This window comes from Halichoerus grypus, chromosome 2 (assembly GCF_964656455.1).
Source record: "Halichoerus grypus chromosome 2, mHalGry1.hap1.1, whole genome shotgun sequence".
Classification (NCBI taxonomy): domain Eukaryota; kingdom Metazoa; phylum Chordata; class Mammalia; order Carnivora; family Phocidae; genus Halichoerus; species Halichoerus grypus.
In genome coordinates, this window is record NC_135713.1 from 134,319,734 (window position 1) to 134,341,434 (window position 21,701).

The window sequence follows — 21,701 nt, forward strand, 5'->3', positions numbered from 1 at the left end:
ATACATAGTAACTACACACTTCAGTATATGCACAGAATGTCTGCTTATAGTCCAAATGCATGCTAAAAGCCACCATTAAACATATTCATGCAACAATCAGCTCTGGTTTTGTTCTGCTTCCTGTTACACCTTTACCAATGATAACAAAGCCCATGACTAGTTTCAGTTCATGCTAGAATGAACAATAAATGCTACCAGTTAGTTGTAAACTTATACATGTAAATATGTAAGTAAATCTGTACTGGTTTTATCTTATTTGGCATTTCTTAGATCTCTTAAAAACATCAATTATATCTACTGTATTGTCCAAGTCATAGTGGAAGAAAATATTAGGCTACGAATCATCACCTTGAAACCATTATATGTATTGGTAGAACATGGAACTTACACACTTAAATACGTGCCTTATAGCTAACCAAATTCTTCTAGAAGCAAACCACAAAAGTGAGAAGTGAGAAGAACTCAAGAAGATTGCAAAATAAAGCTTACTTTCACTGCGGCAATAAGACGAATGTAGTCACTAAGTAGTTCTGAAAACATATAAAAGTCAGCAAAAGCTTGTTCTTGATGTAACTGGTCTATCTTCTCCTCCACCTCCGCGAGCTGAGACAAAGCTCTAGATAGAGCAGTATGGTCCTCTGAGTTACCTAACATGGCGGCACTTTTAGCAAAGGCAGCTGTGTTGGCTGAAAGCTCTGAAAACAAAAAAGGATTCACTTTTAGTGTTCACTAGTAAAGTTTGTAAACATTGCAATGGTTTTTCTACCTTCCCTCTAAATTTTATCAGTTCGTGTATCATTCAAATAATTATTCTGAAATAATTAACATAAAACAAGCAGTCATTAAAATGCCTTTGGCATAAATGCCAACTGCTCAGAGCTCTACTGAAAGTTAAGAAGAACATTAAAGAAAAATTAAGAAGAACCACTGCCTATATTCCCAGGGGAGGAACTATGTTTAATAATTTAATATAATAATCAGCCTCCCCTTTCTTCCTAAAGTGCTCACTGCTTTTGTGTATTCCTGCAAAAGATAAAAAATTTTTTAATTACTTTTTTTTTTAAAGATTTTATTTATTTATTTGACAAGAGAGCACAAGCAGGCAGAGTGGCAGGCAGAAGGAGAGGGAGAAGCAGGTTTCCCGCTGAGCAGGGAGCCTGACACGGGGCTTGATCCCAGGACCCTGGGATCATGACCTGAGCCGAAGGCAGCCACTTAACCGACTGAGCCACCCAGGAGCCTCTAAAAGATTTATTTTTAATATGGAAAGCAATGGGAACACTAACAATCAATTTATACTATATTTTTTGGCTTTATACATTTATTTGAAATTGAAAATGTCTATAATTTTTAATGAAAATATTATTTAGCTAATAAGAGAAAAGCCAGGTAAAATTATACATACAATTTATAGAAATCTTATTCTTTTTTTCTTGGTGTACAACAATGCTTGAACAATGCTCAGTAGAAATACTAAAAATTTCTAAAAGAGATTTTTGAACATTATCATTTCAGATACTTCAAATAAAGAAAAACAGATGTTTGAAGAATACATGTCATTGACTAATAACACATTGTCTAGAAACTGCTCTACATTACATAAAATTCTCTAAGAACCATAAAGCCATTCCCTAAGAGGTAGAGTACAAATGGCAAAAGCTGTTATAAACTACTTTCCATAATGAGTGTATTGGTGAACTTCTGTAATTGTTTTACTGAAACGCATTACTGGTAATGGCACCTACAAAATTACTTATTAAGTATTTTAAGAACCTAACATTAAAATCCTTGTATTCTTAAAAAAAAAACAATAAAAATCTCATGATAAAATTAAAAAATTACAACTTAATTTTTCTATCAATTTTTAACAAACTTCCTCTCCCCAGACTTTTCAATATGGTTGTTCAAAAATGAAGAAAATAATTCAGAGTTTTCTATGAAATACAGGTACACAAAAAATTTTTTAAAGATAAATTTCAAATATCAAATTTTTAATCTGATATTTTTAGTTATATCAGTTACTAATAAGACATCTCACTCATTAAAGTATAAGTATGTTTAACAAAGAGTTAATCAAATGAACAAGTTTTAATCCAAAATTCAAAATATATTTTTATAAGCTCAGGATTTTTCTACCTCTCAACTGTAAGTGAGGATCAAGTAGAACAAAAAAAACATTAACAAGATTCAAACAGAAAACATTCTCTTAAACTACTGCTCTCTCTTCTATAGTAACCCCAGAATGTTCATTTTAATAAAATTTAAATAAAATATTTGAATTAACTTACGGTGTTAACACATAAATAACATGGCAAACACACCTTTTCTATGACAGACCAAGGCTTCGACACTAGCATGAAGTTTCCTAAGTTGCTGATCCAGATTTTCAAATTGCTGCTGCTTTTCTTCAAACCACTAAGAAAAAAAAATGAGAAATGGAGCTAATTTAGCAAGAACAAACCACTGTAAATTAGGTTACCAATAGCAAGGCACATTCCTTATTTTAAAGCAACAAATTAACCATGTATAACCATGGTAGTCAACTGATGTGGCTGAGAACTAAACTCAATAAGCAAATTAATATCCTATTTTCTACTTGTACAGCTTTAAAATGCAATTGTTGGGCTCATTAATTCATCTCATTATTCAAGTCGAAAAATCAGCTCTTACTGCATCCGATTCATTCATCTTGATTGTCATTTTGTTGACAGCGTCGGCAGCCTTGTTCACCATCCTCAATATTCCTGCTCCACTCAGAGCCTGTGTGTTAACTGCTCTAGGCAGCTGGAATTGAATGACAAATAAGGGCAAACAAACCGGTTAAAAGCCTGGAGGTTTAACTGGGCACAAAAGGGACTGCACACCCCCACCAAAAAGAAAAAAGAAAAAGAAAAAAAGGAGGTTGTATTTTCTTCACTCTCATACATTTCAATAGTGAGATCTAATTTCTCAAATACACTACTTGTACACTCTCAAAGGAAAACTTAAAAAATAGACTTTCCATTTGCTTTTCTTCTGCACGTTTACATTTAGATGGAACAACACACTGTTTGTCAAAATATATTAAGAAATTGCCAAGTACTTTAACATTGGCCACCTGTTTGCTTGCAGGAAATACACTTGTTTATAAGGAAAGAAGAAAATCTTGAGAAAAATCTCCTTATGCTCAGTTAAGGACAGTGTGATTCTATATTTTTCAAAAATTCTGGGATTCAAATAAATTTTTTTTTTAAAGATTTTTTTTTTTTAATTTATTTATTTGACAGAGAGCACAAGTAGGCAGAGCGGCAGGCAGAGGGAAAGGGAGAAGCAGGCTCTCTGGTGAGCAGGGAGCCCGATGCGGGGCTCGATCCCAGGACCCTGGGATCATGACCTGAGCCGAAGGCAGATGCTTAACCGACTGAGCCACCCAGGCGCCCCTTCAAATAAATTTTTAAAAAAAGTTCAAAGGGTAGTAATTAAAACTCTGAACTGTGATGAGCCCCAAATGTACCAAACATCTCAAATGTAAGGAGTAGCACAGTTATAATTTAAGCTCTTTTAATACATACATTTGCATTTCAGAACCTCAGTTAAGAATATTAGAATGTAGACATACGAACGCATTCAAATGTCTCTAAAAGGAGGCCCGAATAAAATTATTTCAACGTAATGCCTAAAGCAACAACTTGGGCATTGAGAATTAGACTACCTGTAAGTCATTCTTCTAAATGTGGTTTAAAATTTTTGAAAAAGAAACTGATCATCCTATAATTATCAATGCAATAAGATACTCTGCTAGTAATTTAAATAATTAAAGCTAATTAGAACACTAAGCCAAAAAAATCATTTTATTCCATTTACTAATCCAACTATTTATGGAACATATTAAGTTATTAAAGTAACAAACATAAATAATGAGAACATTCATATCATATGAAAATTTAAGGTAGAAATAATACCTCTGAACTTTCCAGGAACTGCCTTAAATCAGGATCCTGTAGTAAAGTTGGATGCTTTACTGTTCTTTGAAGATACCTAGATTTAAGAAAATATAAAATAATAAAAATTAGGTAAACCAATATCCTCATTCTGCCTTCACACTAATTTATTTATACTCTTAAAAGCAACTTAAGGATTAAAAAGCATTTTATCTTTTGCAAATTCATAATTATATAAAAAGAGACATGGTAGGTCATGGAGGTGGGGGATATAGGAGAGGGTGAAGAACTTACCCAACTTCACACTGCAAAGTATTAGAGTTGTAAAAGGGTATATGAATTTGTTGAATAATTTTATCTTTTGGTGGAGTCACATGTTCCCAGCTATTATTTCAGAGTCCCAACACACACATCACTATATATATTCCAATCAACTATTTTATTATTCCTATTATTACCCAAATGGAGAAAAGTCTACCAGTTTTTTTCCTTGTCAGCAGATTTAAATTATCAAATCAGTTTTGATCTTTATTCGACATGGGCTAAATTTTCTTTAAAATTCTATTTTTAAAAAGGTTTTACTAAAAGTTTGATTCATGTTTTTCTTATATGACACCACACAAAATAAAAATGACATGCGCAACACCATTATTAATCACTATTAGCCCAACTTTGTTTTCCTGTAGTAGAAAGTAGAAAAGCCCAAATTTCCATCATCCATAAAAAGAAAAAAGGTCCACTATTTAATGATTCTTGTTTACTTATCTAATCCCATTTTTCAAAAAACTGTTCTTTCCCCAATGATTACATGTGCATTTCAATTACAGGATTTTACTTAACGGTTAATATACCTTTATTCTATTTCTGCAGAACAAATGTAATCAGTAACTTCTTCTACCTCATTGTAAGATTATAAAATATGCCTAAAGTTTCAGAAAAACATTGGTAACTTTCTATAAAGTCAAATTCTATACAATGGTTAAAAGATGACTATTTTATCATGGCTTACATGTTAACTTCTGTTTTTATATATTTAAATAAACTTCAAGTCATTAGCCTTGACTAATAAGAAAATATTACCACAGAAATAGAGCATTTAATAGATATGTGCAAGACAACTACACCGTGGCTTAAAAAATATATATACTGCCTATATTATCAGGCTAAAAACGAGATGCAACAGGAACACTAATTTTGTGTTAAAAGAAAATGTTGGTATCTTCCCACCGGAATTTTACTTACAATTTTAACCCTCAAGTTCTTCAATACTGTTATTTACTTGTGCAGACTGCGTACGGCTGAGAGCAGTTTGTTTCAGTTGTTTGTCGTAGAAGACAAAACATGTCATACCCAAACTTGGAACATCCCAATTATTTCAAACCTAAATGTAATTACCTAATACCACTTATATTCTAAAACAGCTTTCCAAAGTGAGCTCTGTGGAATACTAGTCTCATGCAGTATTCTAGGAAAAAGAATGGTTTTACAATCAATAAAGTCTGAAATACATTACATACATATTCCTCTGGGTCATAATGGACAGCGGCATGTTAACTACTGTGCGAAGTCCTGCAGGAAATGAACCTGGCTTAACTGTGTTAAACCTTATGTTAACAAGACTCAATTGTCTACAGATTTTCCTTTTTTCACCCTACCACATATTAATATTCTGAGGAATCATTTTGGAAAATGGTATTCTAGAAAAAGACAGTAAACCTTTACTTCTGAAGGGTTACACAGAAGTAAAGAGCAATCAACCATCTCTTTAAAAGTCCTAAATTTACATAACGTTAAAATTAAGAACAGAAACATAAAAGATTTTTTGTTCCAGAGATAATTACCTTTTAATGTTTTTTCTAAGAGTGTGAGTATGTACACAAACTCAGAGACTTTGGTTTTAACAAAAATATTACACCATTATGCTTGTAGTCGTGTATCCTTTTACACAAAACAGTAAGTTGTAGATACCTTTCTGTAGCATTAAATATTATTCTCTAATGCCATTTTTATTTACCACATGAAATTCTATCATATAGATGTACTATAACGTCGTTATTTTTTAATATTACAATGACCACTACTTTGCTTTGCAAAGTACTATCACATTCAATGGAACTTTGTTCTTCAAACTGGTTGTACCTAGTATGTCTACTTTGCTTTTCTCATAGCACATTTTATATGAAAATTCCCTTCTTTGTAAGTGGTGTGTTTTTAAATCAGACAATTAAAGGAACGGACCTGCATTTTTTTCTCCCTTCACAATCCTAATACCATTATCAATTTCAGCATTTCTTACGAGCCATGAAACTATCCTTCGTCTTCATAATCCTTATGTTCATAAAGATGTTTATTTTTTCACTTTTTTCATTAAGTTTTTAATTCTAATTCCATTATAGTTTACATACAGTGTTATAATACTTCCAGGTGTATAATATAATGATTCAATAATTCTCTACATTACCCAGTGTTCACCATAGTTAAGTGTCCTCTGTAATTCCCATCCCCTATTTCACCCATTCCCCCAACTACCACCCCTCTGCTAACAGAGTGTAGTATTAGTATCAGGTGTACAATTCAGTGACTCAATACTTCCATATTCATCAGGACAAGTGCACTGCTTAACTCCCATCACTTATTTAACCCATCAGCCCATCCACACCCCCTGTGGTATCCATCAGTTTGTTCTCTATAGTTAAGAGTCTGTTTCTTGGTTTGTCTGTCTCTTTTCCCTCCCCCCTTATTTGTTTTGTTTCTTAAATTCCACATAAAGTGAAATCATATGGTATTTGTCTTTGACTTATTTCGCTTAGCATAATACTCTCTGGCTCCATCCACATCACTACAAATGGCAAGATTTCATTCTTTTTAAAGGCTGAGTAATACTCCATTTTAAACACACACACACACACACACACACACACACACACACACACACACACACACCCCTTCTTTATCCATTCATCTATCCGTGGATACTTGGGCTAATTCCATAATGTGGCTATTGTAAATAATGCTGCAATAAACACAGGGGTGCTTGCATCCCTCTGAATTAGGGTCTGTATTCTTTGGGTAAATACCCAACAGTGCAATTCCTGGATCATAGGGTAGTTCTATTTTTAACTTTTTGAGGAAATTTCATACTGTTTTCCAGAGTGGTTGTACCAGTTTGCATTCCTACCAACAGTATAAGAGGGTTCCTTTTTCTTCACATTCTTGTCCACACTTGTTTGTGTTTTTGATTTTAGCCATTCTAACAGGTGTGGTGATATCTCACTATAGTTTTAATCTGCAATTCCCTGATGATGAGTGATGCTGCGCATCCTAAGATAGATTTTAAATTAATGAGTATTTGTAAATACTCCCCAATTCAGTAGTAAGGTCAGAGAGGTTATAAATATATAAAGGATGGATACAGAACAAAAAGGAAAATATAGGAAGAACACATGAAAAGAGGCATGGGGAGGAAGAGAAACACTAGAAGGAAGAAAGAAATGGAAGACACAAAGGAAATGATGAAAAGTTAGTATCACACTTAACGAGAGGAAGTCAGTTGGAGTTGTTTTTTACATTTGCTCCAAGGAAAGGTTACTGATAATTTAGAAGAATCACTGAGGGTTTTAAGCTCCTATTTACTCATTGAAAATAAAACAAAATAAAGCAGGTTATACAAAATTCCGAGGAACAAAGTTAAAAATATTTCTCTTGCTTGAAACTTAAACACATGTGCTAACAATGAGAGAACAGAAAGGCAGAAAGAGCCTGATCTTTGATGACATTCATTTGTTCCTTCAGCAAATATTTATTAAGCATTTACTAAATGTCATTTTCTGTTCTGAACACTCAGTGTATCAGTACAAACTATTTTAGTAAGAGAAGACTGATAATAAACTATAAATACAATAAACACATAAATTATATACTATGTAACAAGTTGGCAGATGCTGTGGAAAAAGAAAGGATAGAACAGTAGAGCAAATGTGATCAAGTATATAAGGTATGGTTGGTGGCAATTCAAAGAGAACAGGTAAGAATGAAGCCAATCATCAGAAAAGACTTCACTGGAAAGAGGATACTTGAACACACGAACTTAAAAGAGGTAAGAGAATGAGCAATGCAGATACCTGGGAACAAAAGCTTTCTAAGCAATGGGAGAGGCCAGTGAAAAAACTCTAAGGTGGGAAAATGCCTAGGATCTTTGAGGAGCAGCAAAACATCAGTGCGGCCTGGCGCAGAGTGATCAAGGAGCATATGAGATCAAGGAGGTAACAGAGCGAGCAGTGCATGTCATGTGAAGTTCTGTAGGCCATTAGAAGGACTCTGGCTTTTACTGAGTGAAATGGGGAAGGGGGCAATATTGTCTGATTTGTATTTTAAAAGGATGACTCTGATTGCTGTATTAAAAGAGTAGAGGTTCAAGGATGGAAACAAAGAGGCCATTAGGAGCCTACTGCAGTTAATTCCAACATTTGGACTAGTATTGTACTGGTGAGAAATGGCTGTATTACAGATATCAGAAAGAAGCAACAAGGTTTCCTGATGAACTGGATAGTCCTAAGTACTTCCTGATACAAAAGAGTAGACTAATTAACCTATGCTAACTGCTTAGGCCAAGCCAGTTGAGTTTCTGGGTGCTTGGAGCGAACACAATCCTGATACATCGTAAGGTAAATAAAAATGTATTTAAGTTAAATAAGTTGCCCAAGTCACACAGTATATAGTGTGTAGTGGAGCACAGGCTTCAACAAAAAAGGGATGCGAAATCCCTTTCACGCAACCCTAGACTTCTGTTTATACCTGCAGAACTGTATCCTCACCTAGGGTATAAACTCAGTACGGGCTTAAGGTAAAATGCGAAGCACTCTCAAGTCTTAGGGACACTCTTCCTACAAGTAGCTTCTGCTTCCTTTAGTGAGTGTGCCCAGGAGAGTAGCTTTCTTAACCATTCCCTTTCTCTGCCTGTGTTTTAATACTAGATGTTCATCCTTTCACTCAAGACAGTCATCTAGATTTTCTGAGTGGAACCAACAGATAAATACGTAAATTGTTATCATAGTATATACAAAGAAAAATACTTCCCTGTCCCACCAGATTCAACTAGGTTACGTATCCCACAGATAAGCCTGCTCTCTAATTTTTAAATTTTAAGAAAACTGCCTTTAGAAAAAGCATTCCAATTCCTCTGCTTCTAGACCTTTACACCTATATTTTCTTTAGTCATAATTTTTAAGGCAAAATGAATTTCTCCCTATTACACTGTTTCCTTTTTTTTTTAACCTGCAAAGTCCACTAAGGTAGCATTTAAGAAGTAACATTTATCACTGAAGAAACTATTTTCAAATATCTAGCAGGTCAAATCTCAGTATTTCTTTACAACTCTCCTCAATGTTTCATACTGCATGATGTTATGGTAAGTACTATGCAATGCAGTCAAGTTGTAAGAAAGGTGAATGTAGAATCAAATTATATGTCCTAGGTACAATAAATCTTCATTAAGTTCCTTATCAAGCATGCCATCTGAAATATTTCAAATTTACTCATAGAAAAATAGGACTTGAAAGGTTTCTCAAAGGGTCATGGTTACACTTTCAAGAAGAACTAAGCAAAATCAAAACCAAACATTATCTACCCTTTACTCCTAAAAACAGTCAGTCTATGACTTCTTTCGTAACATAAACAATTCTAATGCCTAACCTAAACTTCTCTTGATGTAATTTAAATCCTTTTCCTGAGTAACTGCAATTCTCACAGACATAATCTCATCCTTTAAGTCCTCCTTAATATTAAGTTGCATATTCTTTAGCTTTCTTACTGTAAATTGTTCAAACCTTTTTTTCTGTGGCATTTTCTTAAAATGTAAACAAATTATAACTAAAACCCAGAAATAAGGTGTCTTAAAAAATAGGTTAAAAAATAATGTGTATCCTGGAGATAAATATACTATTCCTTAAAATCTGTCCGACCTACCACAACCACTGATTTTAAGTCAAAAGAGAGAATAAAGAACAAATAAGCAAATTCAATTAAGATAAAACAAAATTCAATTAAAATAACAAACCAAAAAAACCTATGAAGTTAGAAAATTTATATGTCTAGGTGATTACCAACTTATGTTCTAAAAGTTGGGCTTTAAGATAGTTTCAAATTTGTTTTCTCAATTTTCAGCATAGCAAGTAAGGAATAAATGTTAAGATTCTAGGATTGGGATCCTCCCATTCATTCCTTTTTACTCTGTGACATTGAACACAAGTCTTCAAAACTACAGGAAATGTGTCAAGTACTCTAAAAAAAGGTAGAGCAAATACATCAGACTTTAAGTATACAGTCAACTCAATAAATGACTAATACTACTATGCACTCAAGTCAAAATCAATTATGCAAAATTAAAGGGGAAAGCGCAAACCTAATTTTTCGTTGTATTTAATAATGTTCCTAACCAAGTAATAATTCAAAGGAAAAATTACTTTAAATGAACTATAATTAGCCAAATTATGCAACAGAACCTGAATACAGGTAGAACTTCTTAAGAACCTAAATATTACTAAATACTAAAAATTCAAAAGTTTATCTACCTTTTCATATCTTTTTACAAGCTTGGCAGTTTTTTACTTCTCATGTGGACTACAGCTATGATACACTAATTCTTTTCTTTTCTTAAAAAAGATTTTAAATAATCTCTACACCCAACATGGGGCTCGAACTGACAACCCCAAGATCAAGAGTCGCGTGCTCTACCGAGCCAGCCAGGCGCCCCAAGATACATTAATTCTATCTCCAACTAACTCGTGCCTTTATATTCCTGCTTATGTCACAGGATACAAAAATAGGTGTTATTTTGTTAGATACACTATTGCTAAATATCAATCCACTGTGAGGATTAATAAAAGCAGAACACAGTATTGTATTGTTAAAAGAATTTTCTTAAAAGTATAAAGCACTCTTAGTAAACAGTCATGAAATGGTACTGTGAAAAAAATTAATTAAAATACAGTGTGCCATATAATGGAATTAGACTCCTATTACTGAAGTAAAAACATGAGAGTCATAATGCACAGCTGTCCACAATTACCTTTCAAGAGCTGCTCTCCGTTTTTCTACAAATTCAGTGGATGATGAATCTTCTTTACCCACTTTGACCTTCGTCATGCCTTTGAAAAAAAATAGAATGAGACTCATGATAACTTTGTATTACTGTAAACATCTCATAGTCATTTCTGCATAATTTAAAATACACTTTAAATTTGAACTTGACAAAAAAAAAAAAAAACTCCTCAATTTATCACTAGTATCATACTTCTGAGGAATTAAAACTCATGCTATATTAACATCTCAACTTGGTAAGTACAACACAAAACCAGATAAAGCAGAGGTGAGCTGTGTCTACAGTCTCCTCACCCGTTTGGGTTCCTCATCTGTTTGATATACTACACTCTTGGTAAATTAAAATGTGTTTGCACTTCAATATACATAAAGAGATTCACATTAGCAAATTTAAGCTCAATTAATATTTTCTTTTTTTTTTTTTAAGATTTTACTTGACAGAGAGAGAGCACAGGCAGGGCGAGCGGCAGGCAGAGGGAGAAGCAGACTCCCCGCTGAGCAGGGAGTCCAATGCGGGGCTCGATCCCAGGACCCTGAGATCATGACCTGAGCTAAAGGCAGACACTTAACCAAGTGAGCCACTCAGGTGTCCCTCAATTAATATTTTCATTTCTTATAAGCAGTAATTAAGGTTCTTTAGTTTGGGGACTGGAAAAGTAAGTAATCCATGAATTTGCTAAATATTTTCCCCACTGTAGAGTCTGAGAACATGTTGGTTATCATAGCTGGTTTTGTAATAGTTGAAACAACAAGCGCTTTCATAATTTAAAAAATAAAAATCATGTTAATCATTTCAGTAATTGCAATTTCAATTTTAACACTACTGTATCAGACTGCAGATTCTTTTTCCCTTGTTCTTTTTCCTTTCAACATCAATTCTGTAGAAATGAAGTACTGACATAGGCTACAACATGGATGAACCTTAAAAACATGCTAAGTGAGGCGTGCCTGGGTGGCTCAGTTGGTTGAGCGTCTGCCTTCGGCTCAGGTTATGATCTCAGAGTCCCACATCCGGCTCTCTGCTCAGTGGGAAGTCTTCTTCCTTTCCCTCTGCCCCTCCCTGTGCTCGTGCTCTCTCAAATAAATAAAATCTTTAAAAAAAAAATATGCTAAGTGAAAGAAGTTTGTCACAAAGGCCCATTCATTGTCTAATTCCTTTTGTATGAAATGTCCAGAATAGACACATCTACAGAGCGAGAAAGTAAATGAGTGATTGCATGGGGTTAGGGGCTTGGGGAAATCAGAGGATGATGACTAAACAGTAATAAAAATATTCTAAAACTGTGGTGGTGTGTACACAACTCTGAATATACTAAAAGCCTTATATACTACATTGAATTACATACACTTTATAATTTTTTTTTTAAGTAAGCTCTACACCCAACATGGGGCTTGAACTCACAACCCTGAGATCAAGAGTCGCATGCTCTACCAACTAAGCCAACCAGATGCCCGGAATTATATACACTTAATAAATTATATGGCATGTGGATTATATCTCAACAAAGGCATTAAAAATAGGATTATGTAAAACCATGTAATTCTTATTCAGGCTGGTACATCTGGTAAATAAACATATCACCCAATAATGTTTTGTTTAACATAGTTCTTCTGAAATACAACTTTGAAAAAGAAAACCTAAACACCTAAAATTATCTACCCTGAATGGACCAATTGAAGTGGGATGTTAATTATTAAACATATTGTTTCCCTGAAAATATCTTATCACTATGCAGTTCTTTGCATTTTTCCCTTTAAGGATCTTGTGCTCATGCTACTTCCTACAAGTAACCAATACAGGCCAAAGCAGCAAATAAAAAACACTCTAATCCGTTAACTGTTAAAACTTTTCAACTTTGTTGCTGTTCTTTATCTAAAAGCTTAGTGAAATGGTGTTTTTAAGATAACTAATCTTATAAAGGGGTAGCAATTTTGGGCTAATGAAAAGGCTCCTCTTCCTTCAGGGGTAGTTACAACTTTTCAGCAACCAAGTCAAGTTACCATTCCTTTTCTGCTATCCCTCTTTAAGTGTTCGTCACTTGAAAACCACTGCCTACATAATCAAAAAGGCCTCCCGTATTTCAACAGTTTCTTAAGACAACCTATTCATTTTTATTTAAAAAAAAATTGATGGCCAGGATGAAAAAATGACTGCTTCTCTATTTGGTTGGCTGCCAGGAAGTTCACAGATCAATTTTTTATCCACTTTTAGTAACTGTTCAGACTTTATGCATACATTTTGAAGAAACTGTTTAACTTGACTTCATCTTACTATTTGTTTATTTTTCTTGCTAATTTCTTTATTTTGATCTTTTAAAAAAAACTGCATTATATGTAGTTGTCTCAAGTCCTTTTTAGAATAAAGTGGTATATAAATAAATAATTTTAAAACAACTCAATCCACCTTAAATCACATTAGACAAGTCTACAATAACATAGCATTAGATTATTTTTAAAATTGGGAAGTTTTTTATTTCGGATAAAAAATAAAAGCAAACCATAACCATAATTTAAAAATACCAAAATTAGAGGCAGACTAGAATAGTGATTAAAAATATAAGTTCTAGAGTAAGATGGCCTGTATTCAAAGCTCAGCTCTGCCTCTTAGTAGCTGAATGGCACGGGACACGTCACGTAACCCTGATGAACCTTAGCTTCCTTACACCTATTAAATAAGTACAACAGTAAGTTAACTTCATAAAGTTGCTATGAGGATTAAATGAGAGAAAGCACATTATTTAGTACAGCGCCATAGTACAGTAAGCTCTCAATAAATGTTAATTAGTCCTATAATTTAACTGATAGCCTTACAATGTAAGAGGCTATCTTAGCCATGTATATGGATAATTCAAACAAAACTGTGTGACTGGCCCCTAATAACCCTTTGAAGGCTGTCAGACTCAGTTTCAGAAAAGGATGCTCTTAGGATTTAGTTTCTCACTTCTACTTTAAATTTACACATGCTATTTGTTATACTGTAATAATGTGTGGAAGGTTGACTAAGGCAAAACATTAGCCTGAAACATAATAAACGTGGGCATTAAAATTTACTTTTTTCAATTTTCTTTTGGGGGGGGGCGCTCACTGTTTAAGGACTAGATTAGCATGTTAGCCACCAAAATGAGAAAAATAATTTTTTCCCTCTCATATATAAAAATAGTTGCACAACTGAAGTCAAAGGAAGAAAGATAATAATAAATAATTTGTGATACATGAAACTTAAGTTCCCTACACAGAAGGACGCCAAAAGGTACCACTGCAAAAGTTCAGAGGTAAAAGAAGTAAGATTAACTAGGTTAGCAGTTCTCAAAGTATGGTCAGAATACCAGAAAGATTTCTGAGACCCTTTTTTGTACGGGTGTGGGGAAGTGTGCACCAAAGGCTATTTTCATAATATTAAACTACTGTCTTTTTTACTCTCACTCTTTCATGAGAGCTCAGTGGAGTTTTACAAAGGTTGTAAGGTGTGTTATATCACAACAGAATGTAGAAACATACATGAGAACGTAACTATTTTCTACTAAGCTGGAAATTAGAGATTTGGGAAACTGTAAAAACACAAAATAAAGCAAGCCACTCATCACTAAACTTATTTTTGTCTTACAAATATTGAATTTATTACTATTTCACATTTTTTTAAAGTTTTTAAAAAATTTCATGAATTTAAGGAAACTCTACCACCAATGTGGGGCTTGAGCTCACAACCGAGATCAAGAGTCACATGCTTCACCAACTGAGCCAGCCTGGTGCCCCTAAAAAGTTTTTTATAATTAAAAAAAATCACAGAGAATATAACAAATGCATTTAAATATATCAGGTTTCAAAATCATTAAAGATACCAGTAAGTGCCTTACAAACAAAATGTTTAAAAAAACTCCACAATTTAAAGATCAGACTCATTTTTTTATTTTCTGAATAATCTTACAAAGTATGGTAAATAAAAACTCATAACTGAAAACACTGGGAAAAACTACAAAATTTTAAGAGATGACAGTTAATGGGACAACAAATGGGAGAGCTTACTGTACTTCAACAACAAAGAGAATGCTCTTTTGTATTTTCTGCATATTCTTTTTTAAAAATTGAAAAGATTTATTTATTTTTAGAGAGAAAGAGCGCGTGTGCACATGCACCCAGAAGCTGGGGGAGGAGAGGGAGAGGGAGAGAGAATCTCAAGCAGACTTCCCAATAAGAACGCAGCCTGACTAGGGGCTCCATTTCATGACCTTGAGATCATGACCTGAGTTAAAATCAAGAATCAGAGCTCAACTGACTGAGCCTCTCAGGTGCCCCCCCCCTCACTTTTAAAGTAAGCCCTACACCCAGTGTGGGTCTTGAACTCACGACCCTAAGATCAAGAATTGCATGCTCTGCCAACTGAGCCAATGAGGTGCTCCCTTCTGCATATTCTTAACTAAGCCTTTATTACTTGTACAAGTAGAATTTTTTTTTGAGATTTTATTTTTAAGCAATCTTTATACCCAATGTGGGGCTCCAACTTACAACCCCAAGATCAAGAGTTACATGCTCAAACTGACTGAACCAGCCAGGCACCCACAGGTAGAAATGTTTTTTAAACATTAAACTGAACCATGAAATACACTAACATGATAGGTCTTAGAAGATCCAGACTGGATGGAATCTCCTTTTTGGACAATGAATAGCTGAAAGCCAAATACCTCCATCCTTTAGAAAAATGTTAATATGCTACTAATACTAAGTATCTTTTGAGTGTTACTCAGTAATATGACCCTAAAATGTTAGGGTTTTCAATTGCTTTCAACTTGGCAAATTCTAACCCAATATTTAACATCATTAGATTATATAAATCAAATCCTAAATGATCCTATATAAATCAAAATCCTAAGATGTTAGAAAATAAAACTATTAGCTTATACATTCCTTAGTTGATGAATGATTATCATAAATGGAATATTTATTAAATTCAGTATCGCTAGACATTGAGTTATCACGATAATGAATGATCACAATATCCTAATCTGATAGTTACAACTGAACCAGTAACAGTCACAAGTTTATTTAGTTTTTCATACTTACCTACTATACTCTTTTCTGGAGCTGGTGGTACAATATAACCAACATGTAAATACTTGCTTGCTAACTTGCTATGCAAACCGAGAAAGTCACTGAATCTTCTTTTCACTGAAAATTCACTCTTACTGAACATGGAAAGAGAAGTCTACAAGTGAAGAAGAGGTATTTCAAATTCTGATACTAAGCAGTTTTTTAGAAGTTAGTATCACATATAACCGTGAACATACATACATACACACACACACACACACACACACACACACACACACACACACACTCTGGTTTACTTTGCAAAAGAATGCACAGTAGCTAACTAATGTGTTGATAAATTTCTAACCGAAAAAAACCCTACATTACCCATGTTTTTTTTTTTCTTACAGAAACTTAAAAAAATGTTTGCTTGATTCTATCCTTGACTCATCTCATCAACTCTAATTACATTTATGTTAATGACTCTTAAATCTTTCCCTCTGGCCCAGATCTCTGAGCTTCAGTCCAAGATATCAAAATGCCCAAGGGATACTTGCACTTAAATCTTGCTGCCACCTCAAATTCACCACATTTCTTACTGGAACATAACCTCCAGGTGGGAAGGGCACCTGTTTGTATTGTTTACTACTAAACCTTCATGCTTGGAATAGAGCTGGACCCCATGGTAAGTGTTTAATAAATATTTCTTCAATGAATTAATAAATCTCACACCCATCCAAACTGTGCCGCTTTTTCTCTGCGATCCCTCTGACAACCACGGAGATCCTCTAGTCAGTGACTCAGGCATCTCTCCTTCACTCCTTACACCCAAGCCCTAATGATTCTACCTCCGCCTACACAACTCAAGAAGCCATTATCTAGCTTCAGAATCAATTCCTTAGTATAAAATATTACTTCTCACAGCTAAGACTGCTGTAGATCTCTCTCTTGTTTTAAGATCTAAGGCCTACAATCCTTTAGGAACTGCAAAGGAATTCACTGGAAATCCTGACCTCTACTTTTTGCTCCCAACTTAGTAGTCGGTGAGATCTTTCTAAAACAAAAATCCAATTGTGCCACATGCTTGCTGGAATCTCTTCAAATACTCTCCATTATACTAAGGATAAAGCCCAAATTCCTTAATGTGGCTGTTTATAATATAGGGAGGCTACCACCAAACAATTTTCAGTAGGCACCGCTTCCTGCAGATCCTAGAAAGCACAATGTTTTCTTGACACCTCACCTTTGTAAAAGCAAACCCCTTTGCCTGGAACGAGCATTCTCCTTTCTCTGTGTCCTGCTCCCCATCACTTTCCCCTACCTTTGTCTATATTAAGTCCCTTCCTGCATACCGTCATATAATACTTTACCTCTACTTTAGAGATTATTACACTTAACAAACTGCTCGTTAACTCACTGTAACTACTTATTTGAAATCTCACTGGATGGTAACCTTTGTAAAGACAGGAAATCCTTACACCTTAATCCCTGTTGTAAGCTCATACTACATATAGGGCTCACTATTTTTTTAAAGGAGCAAAGACTCACCTTTGTTGTTACTCTATAAGCCATGTAAGCATTCATGCCATCACCTATAAGAAAAGTCAAGCAATACTATTAAAAACAATAAGCTTAACCACCCACACAAAAAGGTATCTATGTGAAGTAATATGCTGACCGACTTGTGATTATCAATTCATAACGTGTACATATATTAAATCATCACAATGCACATCTTAAATATATAAAATTATTTGTTAATTATAAACTCAATAAAGCTGAAAAAAAAAACAAAATAAAATGAGAAACGAAAAAGCCCCACAAGCTTAAAAATAAAAGTATCATTTTAATACTTAACACTGCACTTAATAAAGAAAAACAACATATTAACAACCAAGGTACTTATCAAAAAGAAGCAAATTTAAAGTATGGTAAATATTGACCCACCAACTTTCTCTGGATCTGATACACCAATTTCTATATCAAAAACATCTCCATTTGCTTCTTCTTCAATCTAGAAAAGGTAATTTTTTTGATGTTAAAGATTCCACTTTATATTATTGTTATAACACTAATAACTTCAATTTTTACCATCTATCTTTTATTAGGGTCGCTGTCATAACAATTTAAAAAGCCACTCAGCACTCTGTTTCTGAAAAACAATAAAGCTTTCACATTTCCTTGACAATATTTAAACAAAAACAAAACACACATATACACATATACAAAAGGATCATCTGGAGAAGTTACAGAAAGTCTTGTTTTCTCACAACTCCTCAGATTTAGTCCTCTATAGGAATACTGCAGGATTTTTTTGTTGCTGTTCTCTAAACTGAGTCTTCAGATTCAGATCATTAAACTAACACCTTAATTATTTTTAATATTAGCACTTTTCAAAGTTGTTATCTCTACTCTTTAATGACCAGGAGGTAGCTATTACTTTTGCCGGTAGAACCCTACATATGTGTAGAAATAACTACACTTAGAATCTTTAGCATCATGATTTCTCTAATAACCCAGTAAACACATGGCTCTTCTTGAAGCCAATGAAAGCATTATAAAGTTCACTGAAAAAAGCAGTAAGGAGGAAAAACGATAACCTTGTGAGACTGAAGAGAAGCACTTTTTAATGCCATTATAAATAAGCAATCCTAGGGGCAGCTCTGTAGGGAAGTCTTATTATTCTCAAGAAGAGAGCATGGAAATTGTTAAATACTGAAACTATTCTGGAGTAATATTAATAGCCTAAGGCTATCTAAAAGAAAATGAGTTTTTCTAACCATAATCTTTTTGTACATAATCTTTTTCATGTACAGATTTTTAAGTAACTAAACCTTATTTGAACTGTAACATAAACTATATAAATCCTAAGTATACAGCTCAGTAACTTTCACAAACACCATTATTCACAGGAAGGCCCTCTTGTGCTTCCTCTCCACGCACAACCCATCCTGTACCTTGCCAACATAACCAATAACATTTACTGCACGATTCAACAAATAAAATTAATGTCACTTTATTAAAGTTTTTAAGGCACTTTCATACATTTTCTCATTTGACTAACACAGAAACTCTGAGAGTCATAAATAAGCATCATGAGATCACAAATGATAAAATCCTTAAGAAGGAAAGTAATGTGCCCAAGTCACTGGGTTAAAATGTGATAAAGATAAAATTAGAAACCAAATCAGCTGACTTCCTTAGTCCAACACCTTTTCTCCAAAGTGTCTAAAGGCTTTGATTAGAGATGACTAATAGGAGAGTGATGCTGGGTGGGGGAACAAAAAGCTTACTAATTACATATTAATTTAGAATACAAACATTTTCCCATACCTCCTCCCTGGATCTATCGAAGATCACAGGAGCAGACATACTCTTTGATTCAATTCTGGGAGCAATGAGTGTAGTAGGGGTCACAGGTGTGACTGCAGGAGAAGGTTCTGAAGACAGGATAGGTTCCCTTTCTGGACTATCCAGAGAAACTTCTTCTGTGGCTTCTAGATACAAATTAAACAAGTTAGTTTAGGACACTGATAACAAACCCCAATAGTCTATTTGCAGTTAATGAGTTATGAAAAATATTTTTAGACTACCCACAAAAAATATCACAATAAAGTTATTTAAAAATACTTGTTATAAATAGTTTAATGAATTCTTCCTTAGTTGTTCACCAATACTTTAAAACCAACAGTGACTTTGTTGATTTTAGGAAGAATTACAGTAAGTCAGCTTAATTATCTATACTAGTGGTAGGGATAAAGCTAGTAGGAAAGCAATGATGTGAATAATTCCACATTCATTTGTGCTGGGTTTGTAATGTATCTTATGCTTGGGGTAACTTACCTTTCAAAATTGTTTATTCAGGCTAACATGATTATTTTATACATACAAACAGAAATTTTATGGCAATAGGCTGCCCAGAACAATCCCAGTTGGGATTAAAAATCTGTTATGGAAAATCCACAAAGCCAGCCATCTAAAGCAATTAACTGCTAAAGATTACTGAATATTAGTTGAAGACATGAATATGACACAAAGCAAACAGCTGTTTAAGTTTTAATTTAAAATGCTCATCCACTTGAAAGATCTAAAATTAAACATATTCAAAACCAAATCAAATCAATAAACTGTCTACAAGCTATGTAACATTGTGCTAGATGCAATGGAGAAACACAAAGAAATGTAAAATATCATACCTGCCCTCAGGGAGTTTATAATCTAGTTGGGAAAATAAGACACAAGCATGTGGAATGTTAAATAATAATAAAAGACAAATAATAGCCAAGAGAACAATAAAAAGAATGTTACAAGATATTTAATTGCTATATGAACTACAGAACAAACACTACAATTTGAGATGGGAGACAATACTTTAGGCTGGGGAAATCAGCAATAGTTAATGAAACTGATCTGAGAGGATCTGAATGGGTAGACAAAAAATGGGGAAAGAATTCTAGGAAAATGAAACAATAGCACAAATAAAAAGCAAAACCAGAAAAATGAAAATTACATTCAGTGGCCATGAAGAAAACCACAGTTCTGTGGGATTATAGAACTGATAACAAGAAAAGAAAGGCAGGGCTGTAAGGGAAACAGAATCAGACCAGTGGTTTCTAACCTGAGGTTCTTAGATTCCCAGAGGTTTGGGAAGGTAGTAATGGCAGTCAGTGATCCATTTTAATACCTCAAAAAGTATAGCAGTAACAACATATTTACCTGAAATAAGGTAAATAGTGTTAACATTTACATTTAAATGTAAACAGGTCAACCCTTTATCAATCTACTCTTACTGGTTTTCTCATGTTAATGAGATCCTTACTTGACATAGCTCTCTTTATATTTTTATAGTAAACCAGAAATCTTTCCAAGTGTGGTAACCAGAAGGAAAATAGATGATAGATAAAATAGACAATTAGACAATAAATGACCCAAATGTAAAAAACTAAAAGCCTTCAGGCAGTTAAGACGGCTAGTATTTATTCATTTTTTAAAGAAATGAAACCAATGAGCAACGTAAGAAAGTAAGAAAGCAGTGTATCAAAGCTAGGAGGTGTGAGATCTATTATCTACAAACAAGCAAAACAACAAGCAGCAAACAAAATAAATCTAAAATTCTCTAAAAGAGGTACTGCTATCGGCAACAGACCCAGAGACAAAGGGAAAGGCATATTAACTTTGCTGATGTATCAGGACAGAGAGAGTAACTTTCAGTTTTCAATCACATTTTACTTCACTGATAACAGATTTTGCATTCTTTGCAAGGACTCTGATAGGCTGTTTCAGAAATAGTAAGAAACCTCAAAATAAGAAAAGCTAAATATGAACTAAGTAGCTAACCTGGAGGAGGAAAATGAAAGTGGGTATTTAGATTTAGCATACTAATATAGAGTCTGCGGCTTAAAGTCTTCTCATAACTTTTAGCTAAGTAAACTAACATACTACAGATTCACAAATCTTAATTTAAACCAGACCTGAAGGTTCCAGGAGATGCCCCACAGGTTTTAAGTATAAAGATGAACTTTTCCTGGGAAGAGATACTTTGAGGACAAGTATAAACTGATGATGTCAATGCCAGGGAAGAAATATTTCACTCATAACATAGATACCAAAGAATTTTTTTAAACAAAGGAATACTCATTAAACTTACAATTTGTATCA

At 33.9% G+C, this 21,701-nt stretch overlaps 1 protein-coding gene across 3 annotated transcripts in view; it reads right to left on the bottom strand.

Moving 5' to 3' along the window:
- Positions 1-21,701, bottom strand: part of SNX2 (sorting nexin 2) — a 53,210-nt gene that overhangs the window by 9,571 nt on the left and 21,938 nt on the right. For all 3 annotated transcript variants that reach the window (XM_078067586.1, XM_078067585.1, XM_036071926.2), the window contains exons 3-11: positions 19,377-19,540; positions 17,991-18,057; positions 17,592-17,635; positions 16,077-16,218; positions 10,987-11,065; positions 3,942-4,017; positions 2,671-2,784; positions 2,322-2,415; positions 490-695 (exon numbers count right to left, since the gene is read on the bottom strand). In XM_078067586.1, coding sequence (XP_077923712.1) covers positions 490-695; positions 2,322-2,415; positions 2,671-2,784; positions 3,942-4,017; positions 10,987-11,065; positions 16,077-16,218; positions 17,592-17,635; positions 17,991-18,057; positions 19,377-19,540 — 986 coding nt within the window. The remainder of the gene's footprint in view (positions 1-489; positions 696-2,321; positions 2,416-2,670; positions 2,785-3,941; positions 4,018-10,986; positions 11,066-16,076; positions 16,219-17,591; positions 17,636-17,990; positions 18,058-19,376; positions 19,541-21,701) is intronic.